This window comes from Sceloporus undulatus, chromosome 5 (genome assembly GCF_019175285.1).
Source record: "Sceloporus undulatus isolate JIND9_A2432 ecotype Alabama chromosome 5, SceUnd_v1.1, whole genome shotgun sequence".
NCBI classification, from domain to species: Eukaryota; Metazoa; Chordata; class Lepidosauria; order Squamata; family Phrynosomatidae; genus Sceloporus; species Sceloporus undulatus.
Window position 1 is genome coordinate 58,978,190 of NC_056526.1, and position 27,916 is coordinate 59,006,105.

Consider the following 27,916-nt stretch of genomic DNA (forward strand, 5'->3'; position numbering starts at 1 on the left):
AATATAGATCTTTTAAAAAGTGTTCTTTAATATTTACATAGCTCCAATTCAGGGGGGAAATTGCTTTTGTAATCTTCATCCTTTTCCTTCTCACAAGAGAATGTTTATTCCCACCCCTTTCTAATCTTGGTGTAGTTTGTTTTTCTTAGACAGCATTTGATTAATCTTTGAAAATCTGGATTCTTTAGAGTGTTTTTAAGAAGTCAAAGAAAGGGCATAAAAGTAGTTACTTAAGGAAACAAATCATAAACATTAAAGGAATAGAAGTTATAATTGCTTACACATTTTTGCTAAATCCCCTATTTCTGATTGCTTATTAACATTGATTTAGTAAGCTTTTATGAAGGTTTTATGAAGCAAGAGTCTTGCCTAGTCTGATAGTTTTCTTAAAATAAATAGCAGTAACTCTCTGAATTTCATACTAATCATGGAAACTTATATTTGGCATGTTCCCATCTGTTGAAGGCAAACATATAATTTCAGCTAAACACATACATCTGAGTATTTTCCAAAAGGAACATGAAAAAGATAGATTATCTGGTTTCCACAAGCCAAAATGAACACATTTAAAAAGACTCCTTTCAAAATATTATAAAAATTAAAATCACAACTTGATTTTCTTTTTTAAATAACCTTATTAAAATAAATCTGAACATGCTGCAAATATATAATTTCCTAAAACTTTATGATTCTTTGATTAACTAATGAAATTCTGGTTTTCTTTGTAAATGAAGAATTAAGGTGAGGTTTCCCTCACAATACAGTTATGCACATTATTATATATATAATGAATTGATAATGACAGCCAAGATTTAGCAGTTTTATGATTTAGAAAGAAGAGGATCCATCTAGAATTGCAACATGATCACCCACATCTCGAATGTCTGTATTATGACCCAGTATGTGAGATATATGATATATTTAGTTTTAAAATTAAAAATCTCTCTCACTTTTATCAAATAAGCAGCATGAACATTTACTTTCTGTCTCCTGGTATAATACTGTTTGACCATGTAACAACTACTATTACGTGCTTTTGGAAAGTTCTAGATACTCATCACAGCCCAACCTAATGCATGCTTACTAAGAAGTCCCACTGCACTTGTTTCCGAATAAGGGAAGCTTGGATTGAAACCTTAGCATTCCAGTTAGTGATCTTGCTTAGTTTTCTTGCAAGTGTCCATATCTTGTCTAGAATCAGGCATAATTATACAGGAGGGAAAAGTCTGCACAGTCAAAGGTTTAGAATTATACTTTTAGGTTATGTAAAGAATCTACCTAGTTGCAGCTAACATTTTCTAATAGTTAGAGCAACAAGTAAGAATGCAAACATTTTCAAAATAGCTTGATTTAAACTACCACATTATCCTTATACACCACTGCAGAAAACCGATCAAGGTATGTCAACAAGTGTTTCCTCTCTAAATTAGAATGAATAAAAAATAACATGGGAGAAGAGCAAGCTGTGTGTAACAAGGCCCATGAATTTAGTTCTGGTACTGATCTTAAATTCCAAGGTTCAACATGTAGGCAGAACTACCCTATTCCTTGATACTTAGTGTATGTCCACTTTCCTGTTCTGGCTCTTGGCTAGTGAAGAGCAAAGTAGATCCCACAAACCTGAAGTCTGTACACCTGTGCTATAAACAATGGAGTGTGTGTGTGTGTGTGTGTGTGCGCGCACACACACACACACACGCCTTCACTATCTCCTAGTTTTTCAGTTCTGGCAAAGTTTTCAGTCTCAGCCCCAGCAGCTGCTTCCTCCTTTAGCAACTGAAGAATACATAACATAGTGGTACCACAAAAAGGGGCACTGCACTGAGTTGGTGAGATGGAGAAGAACCTTATGCTTTGAGAAAATTATCTGTAAAGATAAATAGACATTAATTTTAGCACTTCAATGTCATACTATACAGCTCTTATTTCAAACAACAATCAGGCTTGACTTTCACTTAGGCAAAGTATACTTACTCTCCCAGCTTTGCCCATATAGCCAAGGCCGCTCGCAGTATAATTTCTGACCCTTCAAAGAACACAGAATCCCAAATTTTTAGAACTGTATGATTTGGAAGGCATGTAGCAAACAGAGTCAGGAACCATTGCATTGTGAATACATTTGTAAGTGGGGGTTCGTAGCCACCTGTAATAGAAAAGAATGTGTTATACTGCTTGCTATTTGCCATTTGCCATTCTATGAAGGTGTTTCTCTTAACACAATAGGTAGGGATGGGGAACAGAGACTTATAATATAGTAGTATAGCATTCCCTTGTCTTCATTTTGATGTAGATTAAGGAATCTAAGAGCAATAGTTAACATGCTAGTAATGTTCCTCTACAGCAGAAGTGGGCTATGTCCATGGAAGAGTGGGCCATTTCTTTCCTATTTGTGAATTTGACAGGCTATACCTGGCCTTCAAAAATAAAAAGGAAAGAAAGAAAGGCAGGCAGGCCTCACCTACCGTATTTTCCAGTGTATAAGACGACCGGGCGTATAAGACGACCCCCAACTTTTATTATAAAAAAATAGAGATTAGGATATACTCACCGTATAAGGCTACCCCTATTCCTTGGAAGCCGGCAGCTGGCCGTGCATGCATTCACCGGCTTCTAAGGGGCCTCCGAAGGCCCCTTAGAAGCCGGTGCGAGGCTGAGAAGCCGGTGGCCCAGAGAGTGTGCGCCAGTCTCTAAGGGGCCTCCGAAGGCCCCTTAGAAGCCAGCATGAGGCTGCTGGCTCCCCAGGCCTCCGGAGGCCTGAGAAGCCGGTGGCCCAGAGAGTGCGCGCCAGCTTCTAAGGGGCCTCCGAAGGCCCCTTAGAAGCTGGTACAGGGCTGCCGGCTCCCTAGGCCTCCGGAGGCCTGAGAAGCCGGCGGCCGAGCAAGCGCACCCGACATACAAGACGGCCCCCAACTTTTGACCCAATTTTAGAGGGTCAAAAAGTCGTCTTGTACGCCAGAAAATACGGTACTTCCCCAGATCCACACACATCCACAATGGCATAAAATCGGCCAAAACAGGGGGATATGATTGGCCCTTTAAAAGCTGGGAGGGGGCTGTTTATGTCCAAAGTAATCTTTAAAAAACTAAAAATGACCAGAATTCAGTGGAATTAACTTCAACGCACACACAGCCATTATATGTATATGAATTTAAACTGGTTCAGGAAACATACCAATGAGACTTGCTAAATCTAGACCTGACAAAACCAACATATTATGGGATTTAAACTGCAAATAATTATTTATCACAAATAGTTTTAGATTGGCCTTCAACAATAGTTGAAGTTGAAATATTTCAGTACAAAATACCTTTAGAAAAGGAAAGAAAGAGGAGTATTATGATTACACTTATGCCCGTGTATCCGATTCTCCCTATTATAATTTTTGTTTTAATCTAGTTGGGTTTTTTTAATGTCTGTTGATTGTAATGATACAACATAAAAAACCCAAGCTCATTTAAGAAACTAATAGAGAAGAATAAAAGTGCTTCTTCCCCAATTAGAAAAGTAATAAGTATTTGTCACGGACGTCAGATCTGCACAAATACCTGCTGTAAACAAAATAATTATTTTTGGGATAGAAATGGGGGGCAGGAGTGAAAGAAGAAGAAAGAACTGCAACTAATGCAGCATGGGAGGAACCATGTTGGAAAGCTGTGCATATGCATATATGCATTTATCTAAAAGTCCTAACCACAACTGAAAAAGTTATGTTTGGGGGCTACTGCTCCTACCCGCCCCCACCAGCGTAGTCAATGGCCATGCTTATAGAGAGACTCTGGACTTCTAATCCCAAAAAGTAACCTTTCTCAGTTCTGTTCTTGATTTCACCAACCTAGGGAGTCATGGGCCTTAGAGAGTCTCTATTTACTTGAGCACAAAAAACGGCTAGCTCTATATCACCCTAAGTTTTGGGTTGATGATCAGATGAATTATAAATGGTATTTACTCTCAATGAAATTAAAAACAGTTTAAAACATTACATAGGAATACAGAAGTAAGGAAATCAGTATGGCTCTTACCTCCACTTTCCTTATTGGCAGCTTTCTGAAGAGTATCCAAACGCTGGGAAAGCTCAGGAAGTTTCATTCTCAGGAGGTCTCGGAACACAGCCATGTCAACACTCAGTGCTCGAAGGTTATTGACAAAATAGCTGTCAGGCAGCACTTTATCTATTAAATAAATCATGATCTGGAAAGAAAGTAGGAAGTTCTGACGACAATTTTTTTAATATATCAATTGCCTATTCACTCATATAAAGAATTTTAAGAGATTTATTTTTCCTTAACTTATAAGCAAAACTATGACCAAATATAGATTCTCATCAGCATTCTTGGGTAAAGAGAGCATACTGCATGCTTAACAAAATTAATAATTTCCTTTATCAGCCATCAAAAGCAAATGTGGATAGATGTAATTTGTCAGTAATTTTACTCACTTTTAAAGCATCTCCCTCATTGCCTTCCATCACTTCCAGGATAAGGGCAGCCAGGATGTTAAAACCTTGACAATAGCCTACAGATTTGTTCCACCTGGCATAAGCCAGTAAAACCCTTTTTAATACTACTCTGTCTTGCTCTGCCTCCTGGCCACAGTAAGAGCTACATCCAGTTCGATGAAGATCCTGAGGAAAGAAAAAGATAAAAAGTGAATAGAATGCTGGTATGTGGCTGTCATACTTTAGCAACATCCTAAGAAAGCATGACTCATTATAAAAGACATAATGCTCGGAAAGGTAGAGTGTATTAGAAAGAGAGGAAGGCTGTTTGCCAGATGGATAGACTCAATTAAGAAGGCCATGGACATCAGTCTGCAAAACCTAAGCAGGGCAGTAGAAGACAGGGGGTCTTGAAGATGTCTCATCCACAGGGTCACCATGAGTCAAAGTCAACTCAAGGGCAATTAACACACATGTGCACTTTCATTTTATTTTAATTTTATTTACTTAATTTGCATGCCAATTTTCTCCCAAAAGAGACGCAAGGCAGCTTTCATGACTTCCATTGTCTATTAAATTCACACATGTGCTACCATCTCAAACATGTGTTTCTAGAGTAGATTTAGTTTACACTATGAACTAGAACACCAGATTTAAAGATGAAAGATCCTGTTAGCATTTCATTGACATAACTCCACGTTATGCTGATAGTTGTACTTTTTACCTGTTTGTGAAAGGAAGTATCCAGTACCCCCTTACACAAGCAGTTCTTCATTCTCCTGTACCGTAAGTTGTCAGCTCCTCAAGGCCACTTTGAGGAGCTGGCACAACACTGAAATATTGTACTAGGTAAATTATCAGTTTACCTACAAGTCATATCAAAATCCATAATTTTGGCCCCAAACCTGCCCTTGATTTATACATGAGGTCAATTTATAGTCCAGTATATACAGTAATTAATTTGGTCCAAGCTTGCTAGATCATTTTAACTTTTCACTCTGTTAATGATCAAAGGTTTCAATGCCAAGCTGCCGTTATTTATCCCCATTTCTTCAAATATCTGCATGAAACATAGTTCTTTTCTCTGACAGCTTCTCTAGTTATAAAATTATTATCTGCTTCTACTGTCACTCTGAGTAGAAATTCAGACTCTGATCTAAACATGGATGAATCATCAGCAATCACCAGCCTCCAAAACTGGACTTGAACCATGACCTATTCACAAAGAAACTTTTAACAAGAGATCCCAACCCCCAACTCTGAAAACTCCAAAGCATTAACAACTTCTTCACCTGAATGCCCACAATTTCCATTGCTGGAAGAAGTCACTCAGTGAAGCAGGAGTAAATGAATACAATATTAAACTCCTAGGCAAGAGACTATACCTTTAAATTCAGTATTATTCAGGAAAGAGAAAGGACCAGAGCTGAGGAGCTTTAAAAAAGGCATAATTTGATGTTCAAGGCTAGTGTGAATAAGGTGCTTCTCTGGAGCTTTCTGGACTCCTGTAACTCCAGCCTTACCTATTTACCACTACTTTTTTACACACACAGGTGAACCATGTGGGCTTAGGCTCCTGCTCAAGTTCAAGACATAATCTCAATTAGAAGCTGCTTTTACATGTAATGTAAAATGTGTGTGTTCTCTACTAAGCCTAGGTTACTGAACTATGCCATGCATTACCATTATCTATTATATTTTTATTTTGTTGTTCCTCCAAGAATCTCTATGCACACACAGTTTTATTCTCATAACAAGTCTATAAGGTAGGTTGAGTTCATTGCTGGTGACTGCTCTCAAGTCACTAAATAAGGTACATGGCTGAAAGGGCATCTGAACCTAGACTGGTCTTCCCTAACCTAGCACATTCCAGATGTGTTGGGCTACAACATCCACCATCAGCTGAGCAAATGAATGGATGCCAAGTATCTGCAACTTATCTGGATAGTGCAGGTTAGAGAATACTGGTCAAATTTTCTCCATGTCTACACAGACAAGGAAATAAACACAGACATGCTTTATTCAATTTCACTCTCTGTTCTATTATATCTTAGATAAGCAAATGAATAAGAGAACCAGATATAAGAACACAGAATGGGGTGGGGAAACAAACCAACAATTTCTTTTTATTTCCCAAGAGTCATATTGCTTTGGAGGTTATAAACCATTAGTGATCAAGAAACAGAACAGATGCAATATTAATTATTAATGTTGCACAGTACAAATAAGATCTATAATTCAGAGCTACCAATTAAGAGCAATCTTTTCATACAGAACAGTAGTCAGGCAGATGCACAGCCTTGTTATTTCTAGACTAAAACTAGGTCACAGTTCTCACTATATTGTATGAATTTCTATTTTGTTCTGGTTTATTTTTATGCATTCTGTGTCTGGGCTACACCGTTTCAAGCTGTGGTGGGGTTTCATGATGGAATACTCTTCTACAGCCCTCAATTCCTGCCTATTTCTGGGGGAAAGGCTCTAGCCTCATTTCCTGCTCCAGTCATCCAAAATATATCCTCATTTGCAGTATAAAGTCATACAGTCCATATCCATACTTCCCTGCTCATTGAAAATAAAGCCTTGGGCACTGAGCATTTACTGTTGTACATCAAATCTGAGCAATCATACCCATGTAAGACTTGAATATAGACTGAACATAGTTTATGTGCAATTATTTAAAAACATTGGGTGGAGATTGGTATAGCAAACTGTGAGCCACTGGTTTTATAAACAAATCAGAGAAAGTTTGTACTGTGGTTCACAGAATTAGAAAGGACCTGAGTTCAGGATGCAACTACAGTATGTCTGGCAGGTTCCTGTCCAACTTCTACTTAAGTACATAGTACATCCAATTCTTCCTAATGTTTAAATGAAGTCTGTTTTAATGTAATTTCCACCAGCTGGTTCTACTTCTGCCCCCTGGAGCAACAGAGAACAAGTCTGCTCCACTGAAAGCCGCACCACAAGGGCCCAGCGCGCACTCCAGAAGAATGGGGTGCATGCCAATGGTGTGCGTGCGCCACTGCACCAATATGTGCCATGGGCGCGAGCCCCATTAGTTCCTATGGGGCTTCAGCATACGCTGGTTTGCCCTTATGCGAAGGGATCTGGAATGGATCCCCACGTAAGAGGATTGTGCACTGTATTCTACACAGTATTCTAGATAAGCCTAAAAATATTTGCTGAATATCATCCTGGTTGGGATTGTTTTACACATGCTAGTGAATTGGTATTTATTAAGTGGTCCTAAGACATGGCTTCGACATGTATGGCTATGACTGGAATCTTGTTGGTACACTACACCTATGTAACAAGCATGATGAAAGCATAGGTGATAGCAACAGCAGAAGCAAAAAGGCTGCAAGCACTGCAGCTATGAAGGAAGTAAGGAACTGGAAAAACAGTTTGCTTGAAGCTGGAAGATTTTGTTTGCCTTCCCTGGCTGGGCTGCATAACTATGAAAAAAGTGCAACTATAATGCAGTGCAACAGTAAGATTCCAATGTAAGTTTGCCACTTACCCTGGAGTAAGACCCATGAATGTAATGGATTTATTTCTAAGTAGGTATGTAAAGAGTTGTTCTGTAAGATTGTCTTAGGAATGCAGAAAAATGTGCATTTCAATGAAGTATAATATATATCTAAAGATATGATATTGTATTTCAAGGAAATTTGTGTCATTTCAGAAGCCTTCATGGTACTTTCCCTGAAAGTCAACTTTTAGTTAGGATTAATATACAGCACAACACTATTTTCCATAGATTATTGTGTTACATGTTCCGTTTACCTTGCCACCTATTATTAAGTGATTCACACATTCTGGGTAACGCTATCTGACACATTGTGGAATTTAGGATTAAGTACACTGTTAACAGAAATAAAAATGAAGGAAAGGATGAATCATGTGGAGGACAAAATCAGGTTGGAACACTATTGAAACAATTATGAGAAATTTTAGCCTTTGGACAAAAGAATCATTTATTTGGTGATCAATGAGTAATATAAATCTAATTTACAGCAGACAAGTAGCAATGTTTTATATTTATTATACAACGAGAAAGAATTCAATAAGTAAATTAGTAAATTTTGGACTACCTTTACAATCTGAATACCCATGGAGTCATCATCAGGATTACTTCTGTCATTGAAAGTGAAGCGCATTGTTTTGTCCCAGTCAATTGCTATACTCCTCAAGTAGTGATCTGCTAAAGTGAGCCAGACCTTAAAAGAAATACCCCCACAAAACATAACATATTACATTCCTCCTTGAAATAGAAAATTATACATAAATATATACAAAAAATAATCTGCAGATTAGTATGTCCCCATATCAATCCCACACATTATATAAATCTAAGTTTTGTTCAAGTGTTCATCAAAAACCCGTTGAAACAGAGGAGGAAGAGGTGAAGTACATGGAAGTCCCACATTATGTACAAACCAAGCACAGGTTGAGTTTGAAGTGGGTCTTCTAGCACATTTAGATTAACTATGAAATCTGAAATTGAAAGCTTTCAGGGTTGGCATCCATAGATTTTTGTGGGTTTTTCAGGCTATGTCAGGAATAAACTCTTCTAGAACATGGCCACATAACCCGAAAAAACCACAAATAACTATGCAGTCATCTGGAGGTTTCCAGGTGCATCCAAATGAACACATTTACAAATCCTTTTTAAATTTTAGACAATGATCTGAAGAGAAACCTTTACATATGGTCTTGCATACACGCCTCCTGTCTCAGTTTTAACCTTCACGTGTTATGGCAGATGCTTCATCATGGTCATAAAAAGACCATTTCCAGCCATATAAGCCTGTCATAAATTTGAGATCTTCAGAGGAGGTCCTGTTGCATGTCCCAACACCTCATGGTTAGGTTGGTGAGCTTTTCTGTTGCAGTGTCTCAACTGTGGAACCCCCTACCCAATGTTAACACACCCTTCATCCCTGGACCATATATGGGACTCTTCATATTTTTCATATACTGTAGAGCCAAGCATGTTTCAGTGTTTGAAACACAGGAAAATTTCCTATTGGAAAGAAACATGGACCCAAAGACATATGGAGGACCTAGGTAATAAAGGTTAAATGGGTGTGCTGATCACTTCATCCTCTCACAGGCTTTCTGCATATCCTTTTGCATGGAGAGATAAAAGAATTCTCATTGCACCAAGGCTAGTGAGCCAGTTTCTCCTACCTATCCCCTGCTGTGTTCCCTGCCAACTTCCCTATCCACCTACATTAGGATTGTCCTAATCCAATCATTGTTTTGTTAAAGCCATCACTCATTCCAGAATCCAACTGTTGGTTCTGTGTGAAGACTATCCAATTCTTTTCCACTGCAAGATATCACCAAATATCCCCCAAGGCTAGAAATCAGGTATCAGTTCCAGCTTTAGCCTCATGTGTGCACAAAGGGTCTCCTTCACTTGCTGTGTCACCCTCAGCCACTGCCTGATCCACACCCTGCCTTCCATGGAATCTTTTATCAGTAAATAGCACTGCTCTGCAACCCTTAGCCTCTGCTATTGAATTTCCATACCTCCATTTTGGTCAACTATGTATGGTGTGTCTGTTTCAATTACTGTCATGTATGTGAGTCATACTTTGCCTATTTAAAAATAAAACATTTTATTCATTAAACCTGGAGTCCAGCCAGTTAGCACCTGTATTCATAGGCAAAACAATCCTCAGATTACCCAACCTTTTGTAAGCATCCTTTGAGCTAAGCAATTTCCCAAATATTTAAAAGCCACTGACACAGTTGGTGGGGATCCCAACTCCACCTCTCCATCTTTTAACACCAACAAAGTTAGTCTGGCCCCATCTCTTTTAGGCTTCCAGTGGGCAGTCAAAAGAGTGCTGTTCCACATGGCATTCAGTGTTTGAAACTGCTGTTAACTGTTTTAAAACTGGATTTTAGGATAATTTTTACACTGCTTTTAGAAGTTTTTAAAGAGTGTTTTAATGTGTTTTTAAAATATTTTTATCTCTATACTGTTCTAATTTTTTTTAATTCATCACCTTGGGAGCTGGGAGGTGATACAGAAATACTATCTATCTATCTATCTATCTATCTATCTATACAGTTGCACAGTTATTGGACCAATATTGGACCAAATCCTTTTCAGACATGCAGACTGAGTACATTCTCTCCACTAAGGATCTGGCCTACCAGATTCATAGCCAACAGCAAGTGGGTTTATATCAGCAATGGCTAGCTTTCTGTAGATGCTAGCACCACTTTGGCATAAAGACACTTTTCATTTTTGCACTAGCACCTTCAGATGAAGCTGGTCACTATGAAATTGTTACAGGTTCTCTCTCAAAGTTAGCAGGAAGCACTTAATTTAAAACTGCAAAGTTTGATCTAATAGGTAAGGTTATGTATATTTAAATCCACAGATCAGACACAGCACAATGCATTTTGTGAAGAGTACAGTCTACGTACCTTTCTCCTCCACTCCTTTGGTATTCCTGTTGGAAGTCTAGCCACTGCTTTAAGTGCATCATGCCACTGAAACCAACCATCCAAATAGTATTACATTATTCCAATTCAGAAAAACCATTATTCCAATTCAGAAAAACCATTAGACATATAGTATTTTATTAGAGTGCATTACTGATTTATTACATTTATCATAAACTATTTTGAGAGGTAGCACTGATATACAATACAGGATTATCCAAGTACATGTGCAGAACAGAGAAAAAAGAAAAATAATTTGCAGTTTAATATTGCATCATATAAAGTAAATTTTAAGTAGAGAGAAAATAATTATAGCTACCCTAACATACAGAGTGTGCAACTCTAGCAAAGAAGCAAACCACGGGATTTCCAAACAAAACTGCAACAAAGTTATTTACTGGGAAAATTAATATAGGTTCATCAGGATAACAGAATACATTTCTGCCATGTAGGTCAATGCAGATTTGAAATAATTATTTTCTCATGCATTCAGAATACATTATATAAACTTGTATAGATGTTGAAAATCAACACGTTACCTGCTGAAAACCATGCTGACCTAAAGATGGCTCAAGTGTAAACTTCAACTTTGTGTCAACTCCTATGCAGTAAAAATAAAACAAAACCTCAATTACTAAAATATTGATTTAGGAACTGAAGAAACATTACAATGGATAAGCATGAACACTTTGAATGCCCCAAAACATCAAAATATAGTGTGACGTTAATACTTTTTTGTATACATGACTGGATATCACTTTAGGTTAGAAGTCACTTTACAAAGTAAGTAGAGTTATTTTAAATTCTAAAACAAAAGGAGATGTTCCATTCCTGTGTAACACACTACCTTTACACAAAAAGAAACCTCTTTAATTCAACAGAGAACTTGTTCCCCTCTTTCATTCAAACAAACAGCACACCAGGTCAGTTTAGGGAATGGGAGATCTCTGTGCAGCACTCATACTCAGATCCTCCTATGACTTGTTCAAAATATAGCGAATGACAACGGTCAAATAGATGAGGACAATAGAGACTTATTATTTCCTGCAGTCAACTATTGCACTGGAAGTGTTCCCATATAAAGGGTGAGAGGCAGCACTTTCTAGGTACTTTCACATGAAAGCACTGCACCACTACAAGGAAGGTTTGAACTCTAGTCATTTAAGAATACTCAGGACCCATCCATCACTATTAAAAATATACACTATCCAATTCTGCTTAAAGAAAATATTTAATCTCTTATTCAGAACAAAAGCTCTAGAAATGTGTGTAATAATTGCTCACAAATATTATGTTCAATTCCATGTATTTCAGCTATTTTTTTCACTGCAATTTTTCCTTACAGCTACCAGTACCATAGGTCGGGTGATCACCTGGTTTATATGTATTGTTGCTTTGTGAAGCACACTTCACAAGTACTACTACAATTATTTTTAACTACTTTTCAAGATGTAGTAATCAATTATGGCAGTTTATAAGAAAAAGCAATTATTAAGAAGTAGTATGATTCAGCAATTTCTTTTTCTGCTATAAAAGAAATAGCTAGCTAGAAATTATTCTGATTAGACAGTTTCCTCTCTAACATACACTAGCTTTGTTGAATTCTCTAATTAGTTTCCCTCTGAAAGATTTTCACTTGTAGTGGAAGATGACAATAAGATAAGGCACATGTAAAACAGAACTCTGTTGAGTAGAGTAACACACTATTCAGATGTGGCAGCAAAAATCCTATTTATAATTAGAAAATGTTTCCATGTGACATAAAGATTTAAAAAAAAAAGAATTGAACAACATTATGAAGAAGGAAATGATAGGGGCACTATGTAAAGAAGATGGTGAAATGCGAACAGGGGACAGACAAAAGGCGGTGGTGTTCTCCCAAAATGAGAACAATGCTTGACCTGGAGAAAATTAAGCAGAGACGGCAGTAGGGAAAATGCAGGACAGAATAGGTAATGAAGTAGTGCAGGAATACCTGGCTACTCTAAATGAATTCAAGTCTCATATGAAATACATCCAAGAGTTTTGAAAGAACTAGCAGAGGTAATCTCAGAACCATTTTATGCCAATAATCTTTGAGAATTCCTGGACAACAGAAGAAGTCCCAATAGATTGTAGCAGGACAAATATTGTCCCCCATCTTCAAAAAGTGAAAAAAGAGGTCCCAAACAATTACCACCCAATTAGCCTGATATCAATACCAAGAAAGATTCTAGAGCAGATCATTAAACAGTCTGTAATAACTTAGAAGAAATGCTGTGATCATGAAAAGTCAACATGGGTTTCTCAAAAACAAGTCATAACAGACTAATTTTATCCCTTTTTTGATAGCGTTACAAGCCTGTTAGATAAAGAGAATGCTGTGGATTAGTGTATTTTCCAAACAACCTAGCAAAATGTGGGCTAGACAATGCTACTGTTAGGTGATTTGTAATTGGTTGACCAATTGAATCCAAAGGGTGCTCATTAATGGCCCCTCTTCATCCTGGAGAGAAGTGACTAGCAGGGTGCCACAGGGCTCTGTCCTGAACAGCCCAGTGATGTTCAACATCTTTGCAAATAACTAGGCTAATATAATAGAGAGCATGCTTATCAAAGTTGCGGATGACACCGAACTAGGAGGGATAGCTAATACCACAGAGGAAAGGATCCGAATTCAAAATGACCTTAACAGATTAGAAGACTGGGCCAAAACTAACAAAATGAATTTCAATAAACAGAAAGGTAAGATACTACATTCAGACGGGGGGGGGGGGGGGGGGAGAAATATATAGATGTACAATGGGTGACATCTGGCTTGACAACAATACATGTGAAAGGGGTCTAGGAGTCCTAGTAGACCACAAGCTCAACTTGACAGTATGATATACTGTAGCAGCTCAAAAAGGGAATGTGATGCTAGCCTGGATCAATAGGAGTATAGTGTCTAGCTTAAGGGAAGTAATACAGTGGGCCCTTGTTATCCACTGTTGTTTGGTTCCAGGTCCCACCCCCACCCCCATGGATACTCAAATCCATGGATGCGCCAATCCTATTAAATACAATGGCTGAATAAAATAGTGTCCCTTACATAAAATGGCAAAAACAAGGTTTATATATTGGAGGGAATTTCTATATTTTTAAACAATTTTCAAACCATAGATGGTTGACTCCATGGATAAAGAATCTGTGGATACAGAGGTCCGACTGTAGTACCACTATTCTGCTTTGGTCAGACCTCACTTGAACTACTGTGTCCACTTTTGGGCACTACAATTAAGGAAAGATATTGGCATGCTGGAAGATGTTCAGAAGAGGGTGACCAAAAATGGTGCAAGGTCTGGAAGCCATGCCATATGGGAAGTGGCTTAGGGAGCTGTGTATGCTTAGCCTGAAGAAGAGAAGGTTAAGAGGTGGCATGATAGCCATGTTTAAATATTTAAAAGGATGTCATATTGAATAAGGATCAAGCTTGTTTTCTGCTGCTCCAGACTAGGACATGGAGTAACAGATTCAAACTAAAGGAAAAAAGATTCCACCTAAACATTAGGAAGAGCTAATGTTCCTGAGTGTAAGAGCAGTTTGACAGTAGAATATGCTGCTTCTGAGTGTGGTGGAGTCTCCTTCTTTGGTTGACCATTTGTCAAGGAGTGCTTTGATTGTGTGTTCCTGCATGGCAGGGGGTTGGACTGGATGGCCCTTGTGGTCTCTTCCAGCTCTATGATTCTAGGAAGGTTGCTATTTAAATGTACATTTTCAACCAAATCAGTATTTATGATGCAATTCCCTGCAGGTTTACTGAAAATCAAAGTCCCACATTTACAATTCAGTAAATGCTACTGAATTCCCAGGGCCTTATTTCCAGCTAACAGGATATAAGTCTGCAATCTCATTGGTTAGGAACTGGAGAAAATATAAATTAAAAAATAGAGATTTAACAAACATCACAATTATGTATTTTTAATGTAAAACACAGTAAGCAAAATAAAATATTTCCAAGTAGAACACTATGACATCTAAACACCATCTGTTTTTTCCCCCAGAATTAATTTCCCTTTTGAAGCCGGTTGTAATCTAAGCTACATACATAACGTAGGTAGACAGTTTATTAATATTTACTTTTAAGGAAGAGAACTTGGGTTTTTTTTTTTATTCATTCAGTTTTTTTCTTCATTCGGGCCTGAATATTCACACTGACCTTAAGAACAATGGAACATCTGCTCTCATGAAAGCTTCAATGGGGGGAAAATAAGCAAACTATTTGCATAATATGTGCTCTAAAAACTGTATATTACAAAGGTACTTTAGGGCTCTTCTTCATAATGAATGCTGCTGTCCAAAACTAAGGTGCTGAAACAACATCATCTGAAATTCTGAGCATAGTAATATCTAATATAACCAAGTCTTCTATCAGGTTAAAGATTAATTTATCATGAGAAAAGCCACCAGCTCCACTTAGAAGTTGCCATAATAAATGTGTCAGGTTTTTGCTGCAAAAGAAACAAAGCCAACCCCTCTGAGAAAAATATTTGATGCACCAAACACACTAGGTCATGATTTTTTAAATGAAATTAAATGAGAAAATGCTGCACTGCCTAAAGTACACTAAGAGCTGAGGAAATAATACATAAGGTGCAATAATGCATACGCATGATTATGGCCTAGTGTTTTCATCACCACCCAAACTAATTTACAGAACACACAGTGTTTACAAAATAAGCTTTATGTCTTGAAATACTGTGTTCCCTAGAAGCAGTAGAAAACCCATACAGCATACCAATTGTCCTCCTTAGAATTGCAGAAAACCTTAAGCATACGAAATTCATATAAAAAGGGTTTTTGAAAGAAACCTCTGGTTCAAGGACATTGGGAGGGCCACATAGTTTCTACCCCTATAATAAAAGGATGGCTAAAAATACCATTTCCTAGAGAAATTACATAATAGTGGTTTGGGTGTTGGACAATGACTCCGGAGACCATGGTTTTATTCCCAGCTTGGCTGTGAAGCCCACATCACATGCTCTCAGCCTCAGGGGAAGGCAGTGGCAAACCTCCTCTGAACAAATTTTGCCAGGAAACCCCCATGATAAGTCCTAAGGTCACCATAAGTCAGAAACGACATGAAGGCACGCAACAACAACAACAAGATAATTGTCTGATTTTATATGTTAAGCTGCATGATACCGCAAGGAATCAACCTAACTGTACCAGACTGAAGAAAAGAAATAGTGTTCCATATCAGCTTCTTCAGTGCAAGGCATATGGTACTGAAAGAAAGCAAATTAATAAAGATGCCATAGCTCCTCTCCAGTATAGGTCCATTCCAGTGAGGCCATCACTACTATTGAACTATATGTACCGGACTGAGGTCTTGTGGTTGCAAATTCTGATGTACATAGCTTTAAATCTTTGTTTAAACAGATTATGTTTTAACATATTTTTGTATGTTTGAATATTTTGATTATTTTAAACTGTTCTAACATGTCTGTTTTAATTTTACTTGTAAGCCACCTTGACATGTTTTTGATGCATAGTGGGGTATAAATTTTCAATTAGTGATTAATTAATTAATTAATTTCCTTGTAAGACCAGCGGTATGGTCTGCTTTCTCTTCCATTTCACCAATATTAATATGCTTTTAAGCTGTTTAAATGATTCCTTCTTCTAAATTTAAGTATTCTAAATTGTTAATAGTTTTATCTGCATGTCACGCTGAAATCTTGTGATATAGGGTGGGATATAAACATATTAATAAATAAATAATAGCTATTTAACGTATCTGATTCACATGCCCACAGTATGTTTACAAATTGCTGTCTGTACCTTCTACGTCTTCCACAAATATATCCTCTCTTCAGCAAGATAATAAGGCTGGGTTCCCTGAAGGAGGTTTACGTTCCCAATGAGAACTGAGGTATTTTTTTCCAACAGGCCTACCCCCCCATACAGTTCTTTCAAGTGCATGTCAAGGGTTTTTGAATTGCCTTATACATTGCAAAAATCTACTTCTGCACATTAGCCTTGTTTTCCAGGGTTCCCTTTATTCTAATAAATGGTAATTAAAGTAGTACAGATGACTATGCATCACTATACATTCAGACCCCCCCCCCACATTTGCTGGGGTTAGGAGCCCAGGAGCCCTGTGAAATGTGGAAAAAGCACAAATAACAAAAACACCATGTTTTTACCTGATTCTCTAGGTCCTCCAATGCAACTCTGCCAGACACTGACCACAGAATTGTGCTGGAGGAGCTATAAATGCCTAGTGGAGTGATCTCTCTAGGAATCTCTAGGTCCTTCAGTGCGACCTTTGCTTAAAGTTGACCGTAGAGTTGAGCTGGAGGACCTAGATATTCCTAGAGAGAACATATAAATAAAATCTGTAAATAATCAAATTCACAAAAGTCAAAGCCACAAATGTGGAGGGACGGGTGTATATTGTCTATTATGAAATTGGATCAATATGTAGAGAGATCCTGTAGCACCCGTTGAGACTGACTGAAAGAAAGATAGTTGGCAGCATTTTATAATAATGATAATGTAGAGAGATCTTGTAACACCTTTGAGATTCACTGAAAGAAAAGGTTGGCAGCATGAGCTTTTGTAGACTTCAGTCTACTTCCTCAGATACATTTGGATATAATAATAATAATACTGCTTCCTCCGTCATTATTGCAATCGTGCTATTCTGGCACCAGAGCTCTCTGACAGAGGAGGCTAAATGTCTCACGAAACCACACTTCCCAGGGTCCCTAGCATTGAGCCAGGGCAGTTAAAGCATCCTCAAATTGGATTATTCTTGTTTTGGACCTCTGGAGCTGAAGATGCTCCTGCCAAGAGGCCTCTTGTGATAAAGTTGTCCAATGCTGTGCTGCCTGAAGCAGCCTTGCAGAACAGCCGTAGTAACAACAGCAGGAGGAGGAGGAGTAGCAAGAGCAGCAGCCATTTGCTAAGAGGCCCTCCCTGTTCCATGCTCACTCTTCCCATGAGCTCCAGACACGCGTTCTCCCTGAGGAAGAGGTTCCTTACCCAAAGGCTTCGTCTCTGTCTCGCCTCCGCCATCCCAAGGGAGCACTTGGGAATGGAGCAAAGCAGCAGAAGCACAAGAAGCAGCATCCCTAGGCATTTGCTCAGCCACACGTCTCTCCACATCCCCCTCAGCTCCAGCTTATGGGCTTAAAGCTGGCCTGGAGTTAAGCCTGGCTAAAGGGAGCTGAGCCAAGCCACCCTCAGCCTGCCCCACTGACAGATAGAGAGAGAGCCTCTTTTAAACAAAGGCGGGAAAACAGCAGAGCCAGGCCACTTTGGGCCTAGCAAAGCCAAAGGTCCCTCTCGCCTCAAAGGAGGACCCCAAAATGGAGGACCCTCAAAGGAAATGGGGGGCCAAAGCTGAAAAACACTCATAAAAATATGAAGTTTGGATTCAACCATTCTAATTCTTCAACTGATTTAAGCTTGGGGAGGATTGTAATACAAATATATTGTATTTACAAATGTATTGTATGTAGCATGTAATACCAATGCATTGTATTGTTATTTTTTTAATGTTGTAAGCTGCCTTGATTGTTTCATTACAAAAAGTGGGGTATCAATAAAAGTTTTATTTATTACTATCTATTATTTTATTTTCTCCTGGCTCTCCCACCCCACCCGGTAGATCCTTGTATATCAGGGGTAGGCAACTTTTTGAGCCGGGGGCCGGGTTCCTGTCCCTCAACAACTGGGGGCCGAAGCCAAAAAATAAATAATAAATAATTTGTTTAAAAATTAAATATATAAATAAACCAGACAAAGTAGGACAAAATTTTCAAATGGAAGACACTTTTTAAAAAAAAATGGAGGACACATGAAAAAATTTGCTGATTTTTAAAAAAATGTTAATATAAATGCATGTTTTTGAGGCTTCTATAGACAATTGCCCCCCAAAGGTCCCGGCGGCAATCGGCGGCAGGACCGGGCTGGGGCCGGTCCCAAGGCCTCGCCGGGCCGCATCCGGCCCGCGGACCGCAGGTTGCCTACCCCTGCTGTATATCAACTGTGTGCTTACAGCTGTCTGCTGTTTGGATGTGTAATGTTTTATTGTTTAATAAAATATATGAAATTTGTGTATTTGTTCGTATATATTGTTTGCTTGTTTGTTGTGCAGCAAGAGGAATGTATGGGTGGTTTTTTTTAATGTATGGGATTATTTATAAATGTGTTTCCAAACTAATAAAAATTATTTCAAAAAAAGTTAATAAAAATGTGTAAACCCAGGCTTCATGGGCTGCAGCCCCACACTACAAAAATAGAGAATAGCAATAGTGTTATTCCCAGGATAGAAGTAGTATAAGAACTGTACTTGCTATTGAAATAATCCAGTTGAACCCCGCTTTAACAGCCAGGGCTCCCATATAATCCTAGGGATAATAGTTTTGTGAGCCTTGTGGAGTTGAAAGCTTTCATGGCATGGCCATCTGTCAGGTATGCTTTGATTGAGAGTTCCTGCATGGCAGGGGGTTGGACTGGATGGCCCTTGGGGTCTCTTCTAATTCTATGATTCGTACGTAGTTTTTGTGGGTTTTTCAGGCTATGAGGCCGTGTTCTAGAAGAGTTTTTTCCTGACGTTTCATCGCCCGAAAAACCCACAAAATACCTATTTGTGAGCCTTCTCTGTCAGAGGGAGAAAGCTCTGGTGCTGCTGCCACAACATTCCCATGACTGAGAGAAGGAGGATTCATTTGAACATTTCTATTGTCAGCTTTTCCCTTTTGCAATAGCCCATTTATATTCTATACTTAAACTGTCCTCCCCTTTGCAGTTGTCATCATCATCATCATCATCATTCTTTAAGACCTATCTTGGTTACCCTGGGTTTATAAAGGTGCAGATGCAACCCTTAGGTCCTGCTCAAAATGGAGGGCTGGTTTTTGTTGTTGTTTTGTTGGACCTTCCTCCTGGGGAAACTGGGAGGCAAGGCAGGAATAAAGAAGGAGGCCTGGTGACCCTGGCTCTCAGCCCTCCCATCCCAGCCTCCTCTCCCCAACGGGAAGGTTTCAAGGGGGGATGCTCCAGTTTAAGTGCCCTCTACCCACCGGGCTCCAAGGTGCAGAGCAGGCGAGGCGCAGTCCGGGAGATGCAGCTGCGCTTCTTCAAGACGTTGCTGAGGATGGTGCCCACTCCTCCTCCTCCTGCAGCAGCTCCGGAGCTGGGCCTTTTGAGGCCCCTTCCCGGGCGCCTCAGGGAGCTGGCCAGCCTCTCCTGCCTCATGGGTCCCTTCTGCTCTCCGGAGCCAACCTTGGAGCATCCACTTGCGCTGCAGCTCCAACGGTGCAACGCCTCCAAGCCAGGCTCCAAAGGTCTGCTTGGCTGGGAGGGAAAGCTGCATCCAAAGAGGCCAGGAAGGTGAGGGGGAGAAGGTGGTCTCCTCTCCTTGCTCTCTCCCCTTGCAGCCCACAAGCCAAGCAGCACCAGGTCCCCCTTTCCTTGCACCCGGTCCTTCAGGCTTCCTCCTCCTCCTCCTTCTCTGCTAACAGCAGGAAAGCAGCTCGGCTGCAATGCATCATCATCATCATCATCATCCTCCCCATCCTCCTCCTCCCCATCTTGCTGGACGACTGAGGAGGAAAGAGAAAAGACTGAGCCAGGGCTGCCAGACAAAGGGAGGGAGGGAGGGAGGGAGGCGCTTGCGGAGGGGGACCCCAGCCTGCCTTCCCCGCCCTGCAATACAATAGCCTCCTTGGAAGAGACCTCCAGGGCCTCCCTGCAGAAGCTCACGCTCTTAAAGTCCCAACACACACTGCAGCTTGACACCACTCTAACTGCCCTGGTTCAGTGCTATTGAATCCAGGAAAGGTGGTTGATTGGGGCACAAGAGAAGACTAGAGAGAAAGCTAAAGGTCTCGCAAAACTACAGTTCCCAGAATGCCCCAGCACTGAGCCGGGGGAGTTAAAAAGGTCTCAAACTGGATTATTTCTGCAGGGCATTTTGGCCCTTAATCTGGATTTGTTGTTGTTAACTGCCCTCGAGTCAATCTCAACTCATGGCGACCCTACGGACGAGACATCTCCAAGATCCCCTGTCCTCCACTGCTCTGCTTCATTCCTTCAACTTCCTTAATAAAGTCCATCCATCTCTTCTCTTCCTCCTTCCTTCCATATTTCCCAGCATTATTGTCTTTTCCCATGAGTCCTTCCTTCTCGTGATGTGTCCGAAGTACAATGGCCTCCATTTGGTCATCTTGAGTCATCCAGGGAGGTTTCTGGCTTGATCTGCTCTGGAACCCTTTGGTTTGTCCCTTTGGCTGTCCATGGGGTCCTCAGCACTCTTCTCCAATACCACATCTCCAAGGAATGGATTTTCTTCCTATCTTCTTTCTTAACTCAACAGCTCTCACATCCATGACATGGTCATAGGGAATATGATGGCCTGTATGATTCTAACTAATCTGGATAGCCTCTGTTTAAAAACCTCCAAAAGAGGAGGCTCCACACACAATATCTTCCACTGTCAAACAACTCTGACCATCAGGAAGTTCATCCTAATGTTGAGGTGGAATCTCTCTTCATGTAGCCTGCATCCATTCTTCAGGGTCTTATTCTCTGGAGCAGCAGAAAATAAGCTTGCTCCATCCTCAATATGACATCCTTTCAAATACTTATGCAGGGCTATCCTATCACTTCTAAACCGTCTCTTCTCCAGGCTAAACATTACATACCCAGTTCCCTAAGTTTCTCCTCATAGGGCATGGTTTCCAGACCCTTCCCCATTTTGGTCACCCTCCTTTGGACACACTACAGCTTGTCAACATCATTTTTGAATTGTGGTGCCCAGAACTGGACACAGTATTCCAGGTGAGGCCTGACCAAAGCACAATAGAGTGGCACCATTACATCTCTTGATCTAGACACTACTATTGATGCAGCGTAGAACTGCATTGGCCTTTTTAGCTTCAGCATCACACTGTTGGCTCATGTCCAGCTTGTGTTCTACTAGGACTCCTAGATTCCTTTCACATGTTGAAGAGAAAGGCCATTACCAACTCAAGTTTCAATTTAACACTTAGCAGTTTATCACACAAAGGGATCCAGAGTTTATACAGAAATAATCCAGAAAAAGCGTGTAATTACGTGGCACAATTTCAGACAATGTTGCACAAAGACTGCAGTTAAACCAGACATAAAGTAGGATTAATCCACATTTTTTAACTTTGGAACTTTAGTGAAAATGCATTTTTGAATTGGCTTATTTGCAAAATTGTGATGGTATGATCACCAAATTCACGTTATCTTCAGTATAACCCTTGTTTTTCTGGTTTTCCCACGGTTCTATGGGGCAGGATTGCTGCCGGTAGTGCCTTGGAGAAAGAGCTGCTGCCTTCCCCTCCTCCCGCCCCGGTCACGTCTGGTTTTAATATGTGGTTATTTTGCTTTTGAAAAGGGAGGTTAGGCACAGCATTGCCCATTCCTCAGGGATACAGCGTTTGGTGGGACTTGATGTTGGCTGGCAGAATGTGTGCAAACATGTTTTGGTTTCTGAAACCATTTATTTCCTGGAACAGCACTATGTATACACGTAGTATCTTTCTATGTATACACACACACACACACACACACACACAGAGTCTAATAGGGAGGTAGATAAAGGTACCTTTGTATGTGTATAAAGGTAAATAAAGGAGATAGATAAAGGCAGCTTTATATGTCTCCAGCCTGCTCGCAATTCTGGCATAGATTGCCTTGTTGAGGTGGGAGAAGGACCCATAATGTTCTCTAGGTGCCTGCTCCTTCCCAAAAGCCCCATGAGGCACTGGACCTCAGGGGCAGTCCGAAGCTCTCATGTCCTAAGTGTCACAAAAGGAGGTAGAAGCTGTGGTGCTCCATGATTTCTTGCTATGGGACAACTACCCCTCCGTTTGTGGACATGTGCAATACGCCCAATTCTCCTTTATTTCTACTTTATCTCTGCTGTAAACATCGCTGAATATGAAATGCAACTTTGGTCAACCCCCACCCCCTATTTTCATGTTATTACACGTGGAACACAAATGTGTGTGATCCTCATTTGCAAAATTGCATGTAATTTCCCCTTTATTTGCAGGATGGTTTAACTTTGCTTTAATGTCTCTTTAATACTGAAATTAGCCCCAGTGGCTTGAGTGACCCTGGAGACCAGTGTTCAATTCCTAGCTCAGCCATGAAGCCCCTGGGTGACCATTGGGCAAGCCACACACTCTCAGCCTCAGGGGAAAGCAAGAGTGAACCAGCTCTAAACAAATCCTCACAGGAATCCTCATGATAGAATCGCCTTAAATCAGAAACAACTGGAAGGAACACAAACTATTCAACATTGTGTGGTACCTCTTTACCCAGTAGACACCTTATGTGCTACAGAGGTTTGGAGGATGCTGTAACAGAAAAACTGTTTCTGCTTGGATAAGCAGGCCATAATGAATTAAAAACCTCCCAATGCTTTTACTTCCAAACCTGCCTTAAACCCCACCACCGACATCTTTTTCTCATGGAGCATCCCATCCCTATTATCATTAAAAAATAAACTCATAGGGCATTCCACAGAAACAACTGTACTTGTTGTGTACCTTCAAGTCATTTCTGACTTATGGCAACTCTAAGGTGAACCTCTCAAGGGTTTTCTTAGCAAGTTGCTTCAGAGGGGGGTTGCCATGGCCATAATCTGAGGCTGAGGGCTGTGACTTGCCCCGTTGAGGTTCATGGCCAAGCTAGGCTTCGAACTCTATTCTCCAGGTCATAACCCAATGCTCAAACCATTACACCACTCTGGCTCTGCAATATGCAAAGGGACTTGTAGCACCATTGAGACTAACTGAAATAAAGACACTGGTAGCATGCGTTTTCACTGACTTGAGCCTACTTCCTCAGAGGCATGGGGTTTGTATTTGTGGTAGTGCTTAATGTAATCATACACTTAATGCAAAAACTGAAGAAGAGCAGCCACGTGTATGTATTACTTTAGAGATGTCTGACATTCTGAACAATATTACTTCCCCACTGTATGCCTCTTACATAGTTGGTACACACTGCCATAGTGTGAATGCATGTTCACTCCATGCAACTGGGAAAGTAGACCAAGCCTACAAAAGCTTATGCAACAACTTCTTTTACTCAGTCTCAAAGGTGCTACAAGATCCCTTTTCATATCTGATATAGTGAACTGAGTGTTGGTCTAGGACTCTGGAAGACAAGAATTCAGTTTCCTGCTTGGCAGTGGGAACCTACTGGGTGGCTTTGGGCAAACTGCATTCTCTCAGCCTACACAATGGCAAACCCCCTCTCAAGAACTCTTGCCAAGAAAATTTCATTTAACTTTAGAGACTCTAAGTCAGAAACATCCTGAAGACACAATGATCCATCCGCTTACTTTTCACAGCTATACATCAGCAACAAATACCTCCTATATATGATGTGGATTCAGTTTGTTGCCATCACATCACTGACAGAAGAATCTCCGTGTATTGCTCTAAACAAGGTGTGGCACATTTGCTAGGGAAAATGGTCTTAAAATCACAATCAGATTGCAGACTGATCTAAGAGGAGGATCATACCAGCACCACATTACATTCTTGGTTTGAGACTCCCATAATCTGTATTTGGGCTAGAGGTAAGTCCCATGCCTGAAGAGATTAAATATTATTGTTCTAGGCTAATATCTGCAGTGCCCCAGAATAATCACTATATTAATCACCAAATTCAGCTCACCTGATGATGCCTGTATCTCCACAATTACATCCCTGAATCAGTCATAGCTTTCTTGTGAGCCACCAAAAAGCTAAATGTATTCTCATTCTGGATACTTTTCTTTTCTCAACAGACATTCAAAATCTAGGACTGATGTTTCCTTCTGCCTCCTATCATGTCAAGGCAAAGCTCTTAAACTGATGGAGATTGTGAATTCAATGGAAATTGTTGGTTTGATACAGAGGAGGGGATCTGAGCTTTGCCTCAACATGTTGCTGTTGTTGTTGCTGTGTGTCTTTGAGTCCTTTCTGACTTATGGTGACCCTAAGGCGATCCTATTATAGGCTTTTTTTGGCAAATTTCCTTGGAAGAGGTTTGCCATTGTCTTCCTCTTAGGCAAACCCAGTGGGTTTACATGACTGAGCAGGGATTCGAACCCTGTTCTCCAGAGTCCTAGTCCAACACTCAAATGACTACAACACACTGACTTCAGGTGTTGTTCCACCTTCCAAAATTTCTCTCAGTGGCTCTGCTAGTTCCTAATTCTCAATAAATAAGGCAGCTTTGGTCATTTACAATAGGAAATGTATAACATTTTTGTGCTACACAGATATATAGCATCAATGCAGTGAAATAAACAGCAAAAGTTTTCTCTACTGCTTTCTACACAGTACTTTTTCCACAAGCCTGAAAAATAAATGGGTAACAGCTTCCCGGTACAAGCTGTTTACTTTGCTAGCATATTTTAAGAGAAAAGACCTTTTACTATCACCAATGTGAACAATATATCAGCTGTACAAACAGTGTATTTACATAAAAGCTGATGCTTGTGGTTTTTCTTAGTTTTACTGGGATGCATGCTTGTAAAACCCCTCAGATAAACATAGCTATTCATATGTAAACTGCATAATTAATGTTAGTTACAAAGGACACATTGTGTTCTTCTGATAAAAGGCGCACAAAGGATTGTTACATTTTACATATTTTATACAAAAAGTATTGTTATATATTTGTTAGGGTTTTGCTTCCCTGAACTAGCCAAAAACTATTTGTTGTTGTTAACTGCCCTTGAGTTGATCTCGACTCATGGCGACTCTATGGATGATACATCTCCAAGACCCTCTGTCCTCCACTGCTCTCCTTAATTCCTGCAACCCCATAAAACCCGTGACCTCCTTAGCAGAGTTCATCCATCTGGCATGTGGTCTTCCTCTCTTTCTCCTTCCCTCCACCTTCCCGGCATTATTGTCTTTTCCAATGAGTCCTTCCTTCTCATAAGGGACTTTATTGCATGGGCCTTGCAACAGGCCTGTTGCGTTCTAAAAAGGGGTCATTCTGGGGACGGAATGGGCCCCAGAACGCATCTTACCGCACTTTGGAATGCCACCACTGCCACCGGACATTCCAATCGCGGCTCACAACCATTCCAGGGGAGCGCAATTTCCAAGAACTGTTCCAAAGCATTCTCATCAATAAGCCAATTATCCTTGTCGGAGGCTTTCAAAAAGGCGACAAAGACCGTTTTCTTCCAGCAGGCCTTCCCAGACTGATCATATCCAGAATTAATTGACTCCACCCTCCTCACCACTTTCTCACTCACAGACTGTGCAATAATTTTGATGTATTGTTACATATATTTTAACTATGTTTTATTGTTTAATTTTAAACTGGGAGGGAGGGTTAGGCTAAGGTTCTGTGGGTTTATTGTTTTATCATTGTGTATCTATGTGTTGTTACCCGCCTCGATCCCCAAAACAGAAGAGGTGGGATATAAATAAATAGTTCATTCATTCATCTAACATATTTAACAGAAATAACTCAGATCCTTCCTTCAAGGCTGAGAGACTGTAACTTGCTTAAGGTCATCCAGTGGATTTCCATGGATAACTGGGGATTCAAACGCTGATCTGCAGAGTTATAGTCCAACTACCATTACACCATGCTGGCTCTCACAAGCAGCTTAGACACTTTGGATAAAGCTTTATTTCAAAATACTTTTATATTCTATGTTGCTCTTGAGTATGTATCTTGAACAGCTGGAACGGTGCTTTCTTACAGACTTAAATACTAAACAAAATATGAATACTTCTTTACTTTTATGAAAGGAAACATGTTCTGGCTAACTCACAAAAGCTACTTTAAGTAGTCCAGTCTATTGTCAGGAAACATTATACCATAAAAACAGGAAAGTGGAAGTGGAAAATACTTTTTATCTGTTTTTGCAGTTGCAACTTGTCAAATGTTTTAACACACTATTTGCTGCACATGCAATGCGAGATTGACTTGCTCTGTCACCTAAATGCAATTATTTGCTTAATAGGTGGCAAAACATTGCACTTGAAAATTAGGATGGCTAGTTTAATACATCTATAAAGCTTTGACAGATGAAATAAAGGTCTAACATCAAAGTCTAACAAAAGAATCAAAAGATGTAAATTAGAGCTATCCTTGTAATTTAACAACTCCAAAGTTACTTTACAGCACTGGTGTATTGTAACCATCAAAGTTACAGGAATTATGAACTCACCACATTTAATTGCTTAGTGGACTAGTTAGTGCTTCCTTTAAAAAATGTTTATTTGTTTGTTGGTTTAATTTTTATGCTACCTTTCTCCCAAAAAACAGACCCAAGGTGGCTCACAAATGTGGGAAAGAATGTGAGGTCGTCCCCACTAAAAGTAAATTTTCCAAGCTCTGCAGACCACATGATTTTCAGGAAGAAGGTTCCAGGTTCCATCTTCAATACCTTTAATAGAAAAGAATTGAGAAAATTCCTGTCTAAAACCCTAAGATGTTCTCCTGTCTCAATTTAGACAGTACATTGCTAGATGGACCAATAGTTTGATTCCACATAAAGACTCTAGTATTTCATTTTGACATATTGTTGTTGTAATGAAGATGACATTATTATTTTGACATTTTTGGTATCACAATTTTCCTGCAACATTTTTGGTGGCCATTTTCCTATTTTGAAATATTATGTCTCTATGTTGCAGCTTTCCATATCATAGCTTTATCCACATTTTGAAAGCTTTCCAAGACATATGTTCTGTGATCATGACATGACTAAGGGCCAGGTCACAGTAATTATGAGCTCTGTTCTGTGCAAACACACACAGAGTGGCATATCGTGTTGGCAGACTACACACTTTCCAATTCTACCATTCTGTGGGCACTAAGACTATAAGGATTTAACTGCAAGAACATATTATGTACAGCAACAATGAGCCAGGTCTCAGGAGACTTAGCACTGCTATCACTGTGACTGAACTACATCTAATAACGAATTCAAAACTGTATTTTTAACATCACCATGTATTAAAATTCAGACCATGACT

General features: G+C 39.8%; 1 protein-coding gene across 4 annotated transcripts in view; it reads right to left on the reverse strand.

Annotated features, from left to right (window-relative positions):
- The window catches only part of TBC1D30 (TBC1 domain family member 30), a 61,571-nt gene that overhangs the window by 14,749 nt on the left and 18,906 nt on the right, over positions 1-27,916 (reverse strand). For 2 of the 4 annotated variants that reach the window (XM_042470021.1, XM_042470020.1), the window contains exons 3-8: positions 11,444-11,505; positions 10,887-10,952; positions 8,534-8,659; positions 4,437-4,622; positions 4,021-4,189; positions 1,975-2,143 (exon numbers count right to left, since the gene is read on the reverse strand). In XM_042470021.1, coding sequence (XP_042325955.1) covers positions 1,975-2,143; positions 4,021-4,189; positions 4,437-4,622; positions 8,534-8,659; positions 10,887-10,952; positions 11,444-11,505 — 778 coding nt within the window. Of the gene's footprint in view, positions 1-1,974; positions 2,144-4,020; positions 4,190-4,436; positions 4,623-8,533; positions 8,660-10,886; positions 10,953-11,443; positions 11,506-19,957; positions 20,503-27,916 lie in introns of those variants that run through there. The other 2 variants (XM_042470022.1, XM_042470023.1) reach the window with 2 other exon arrangements.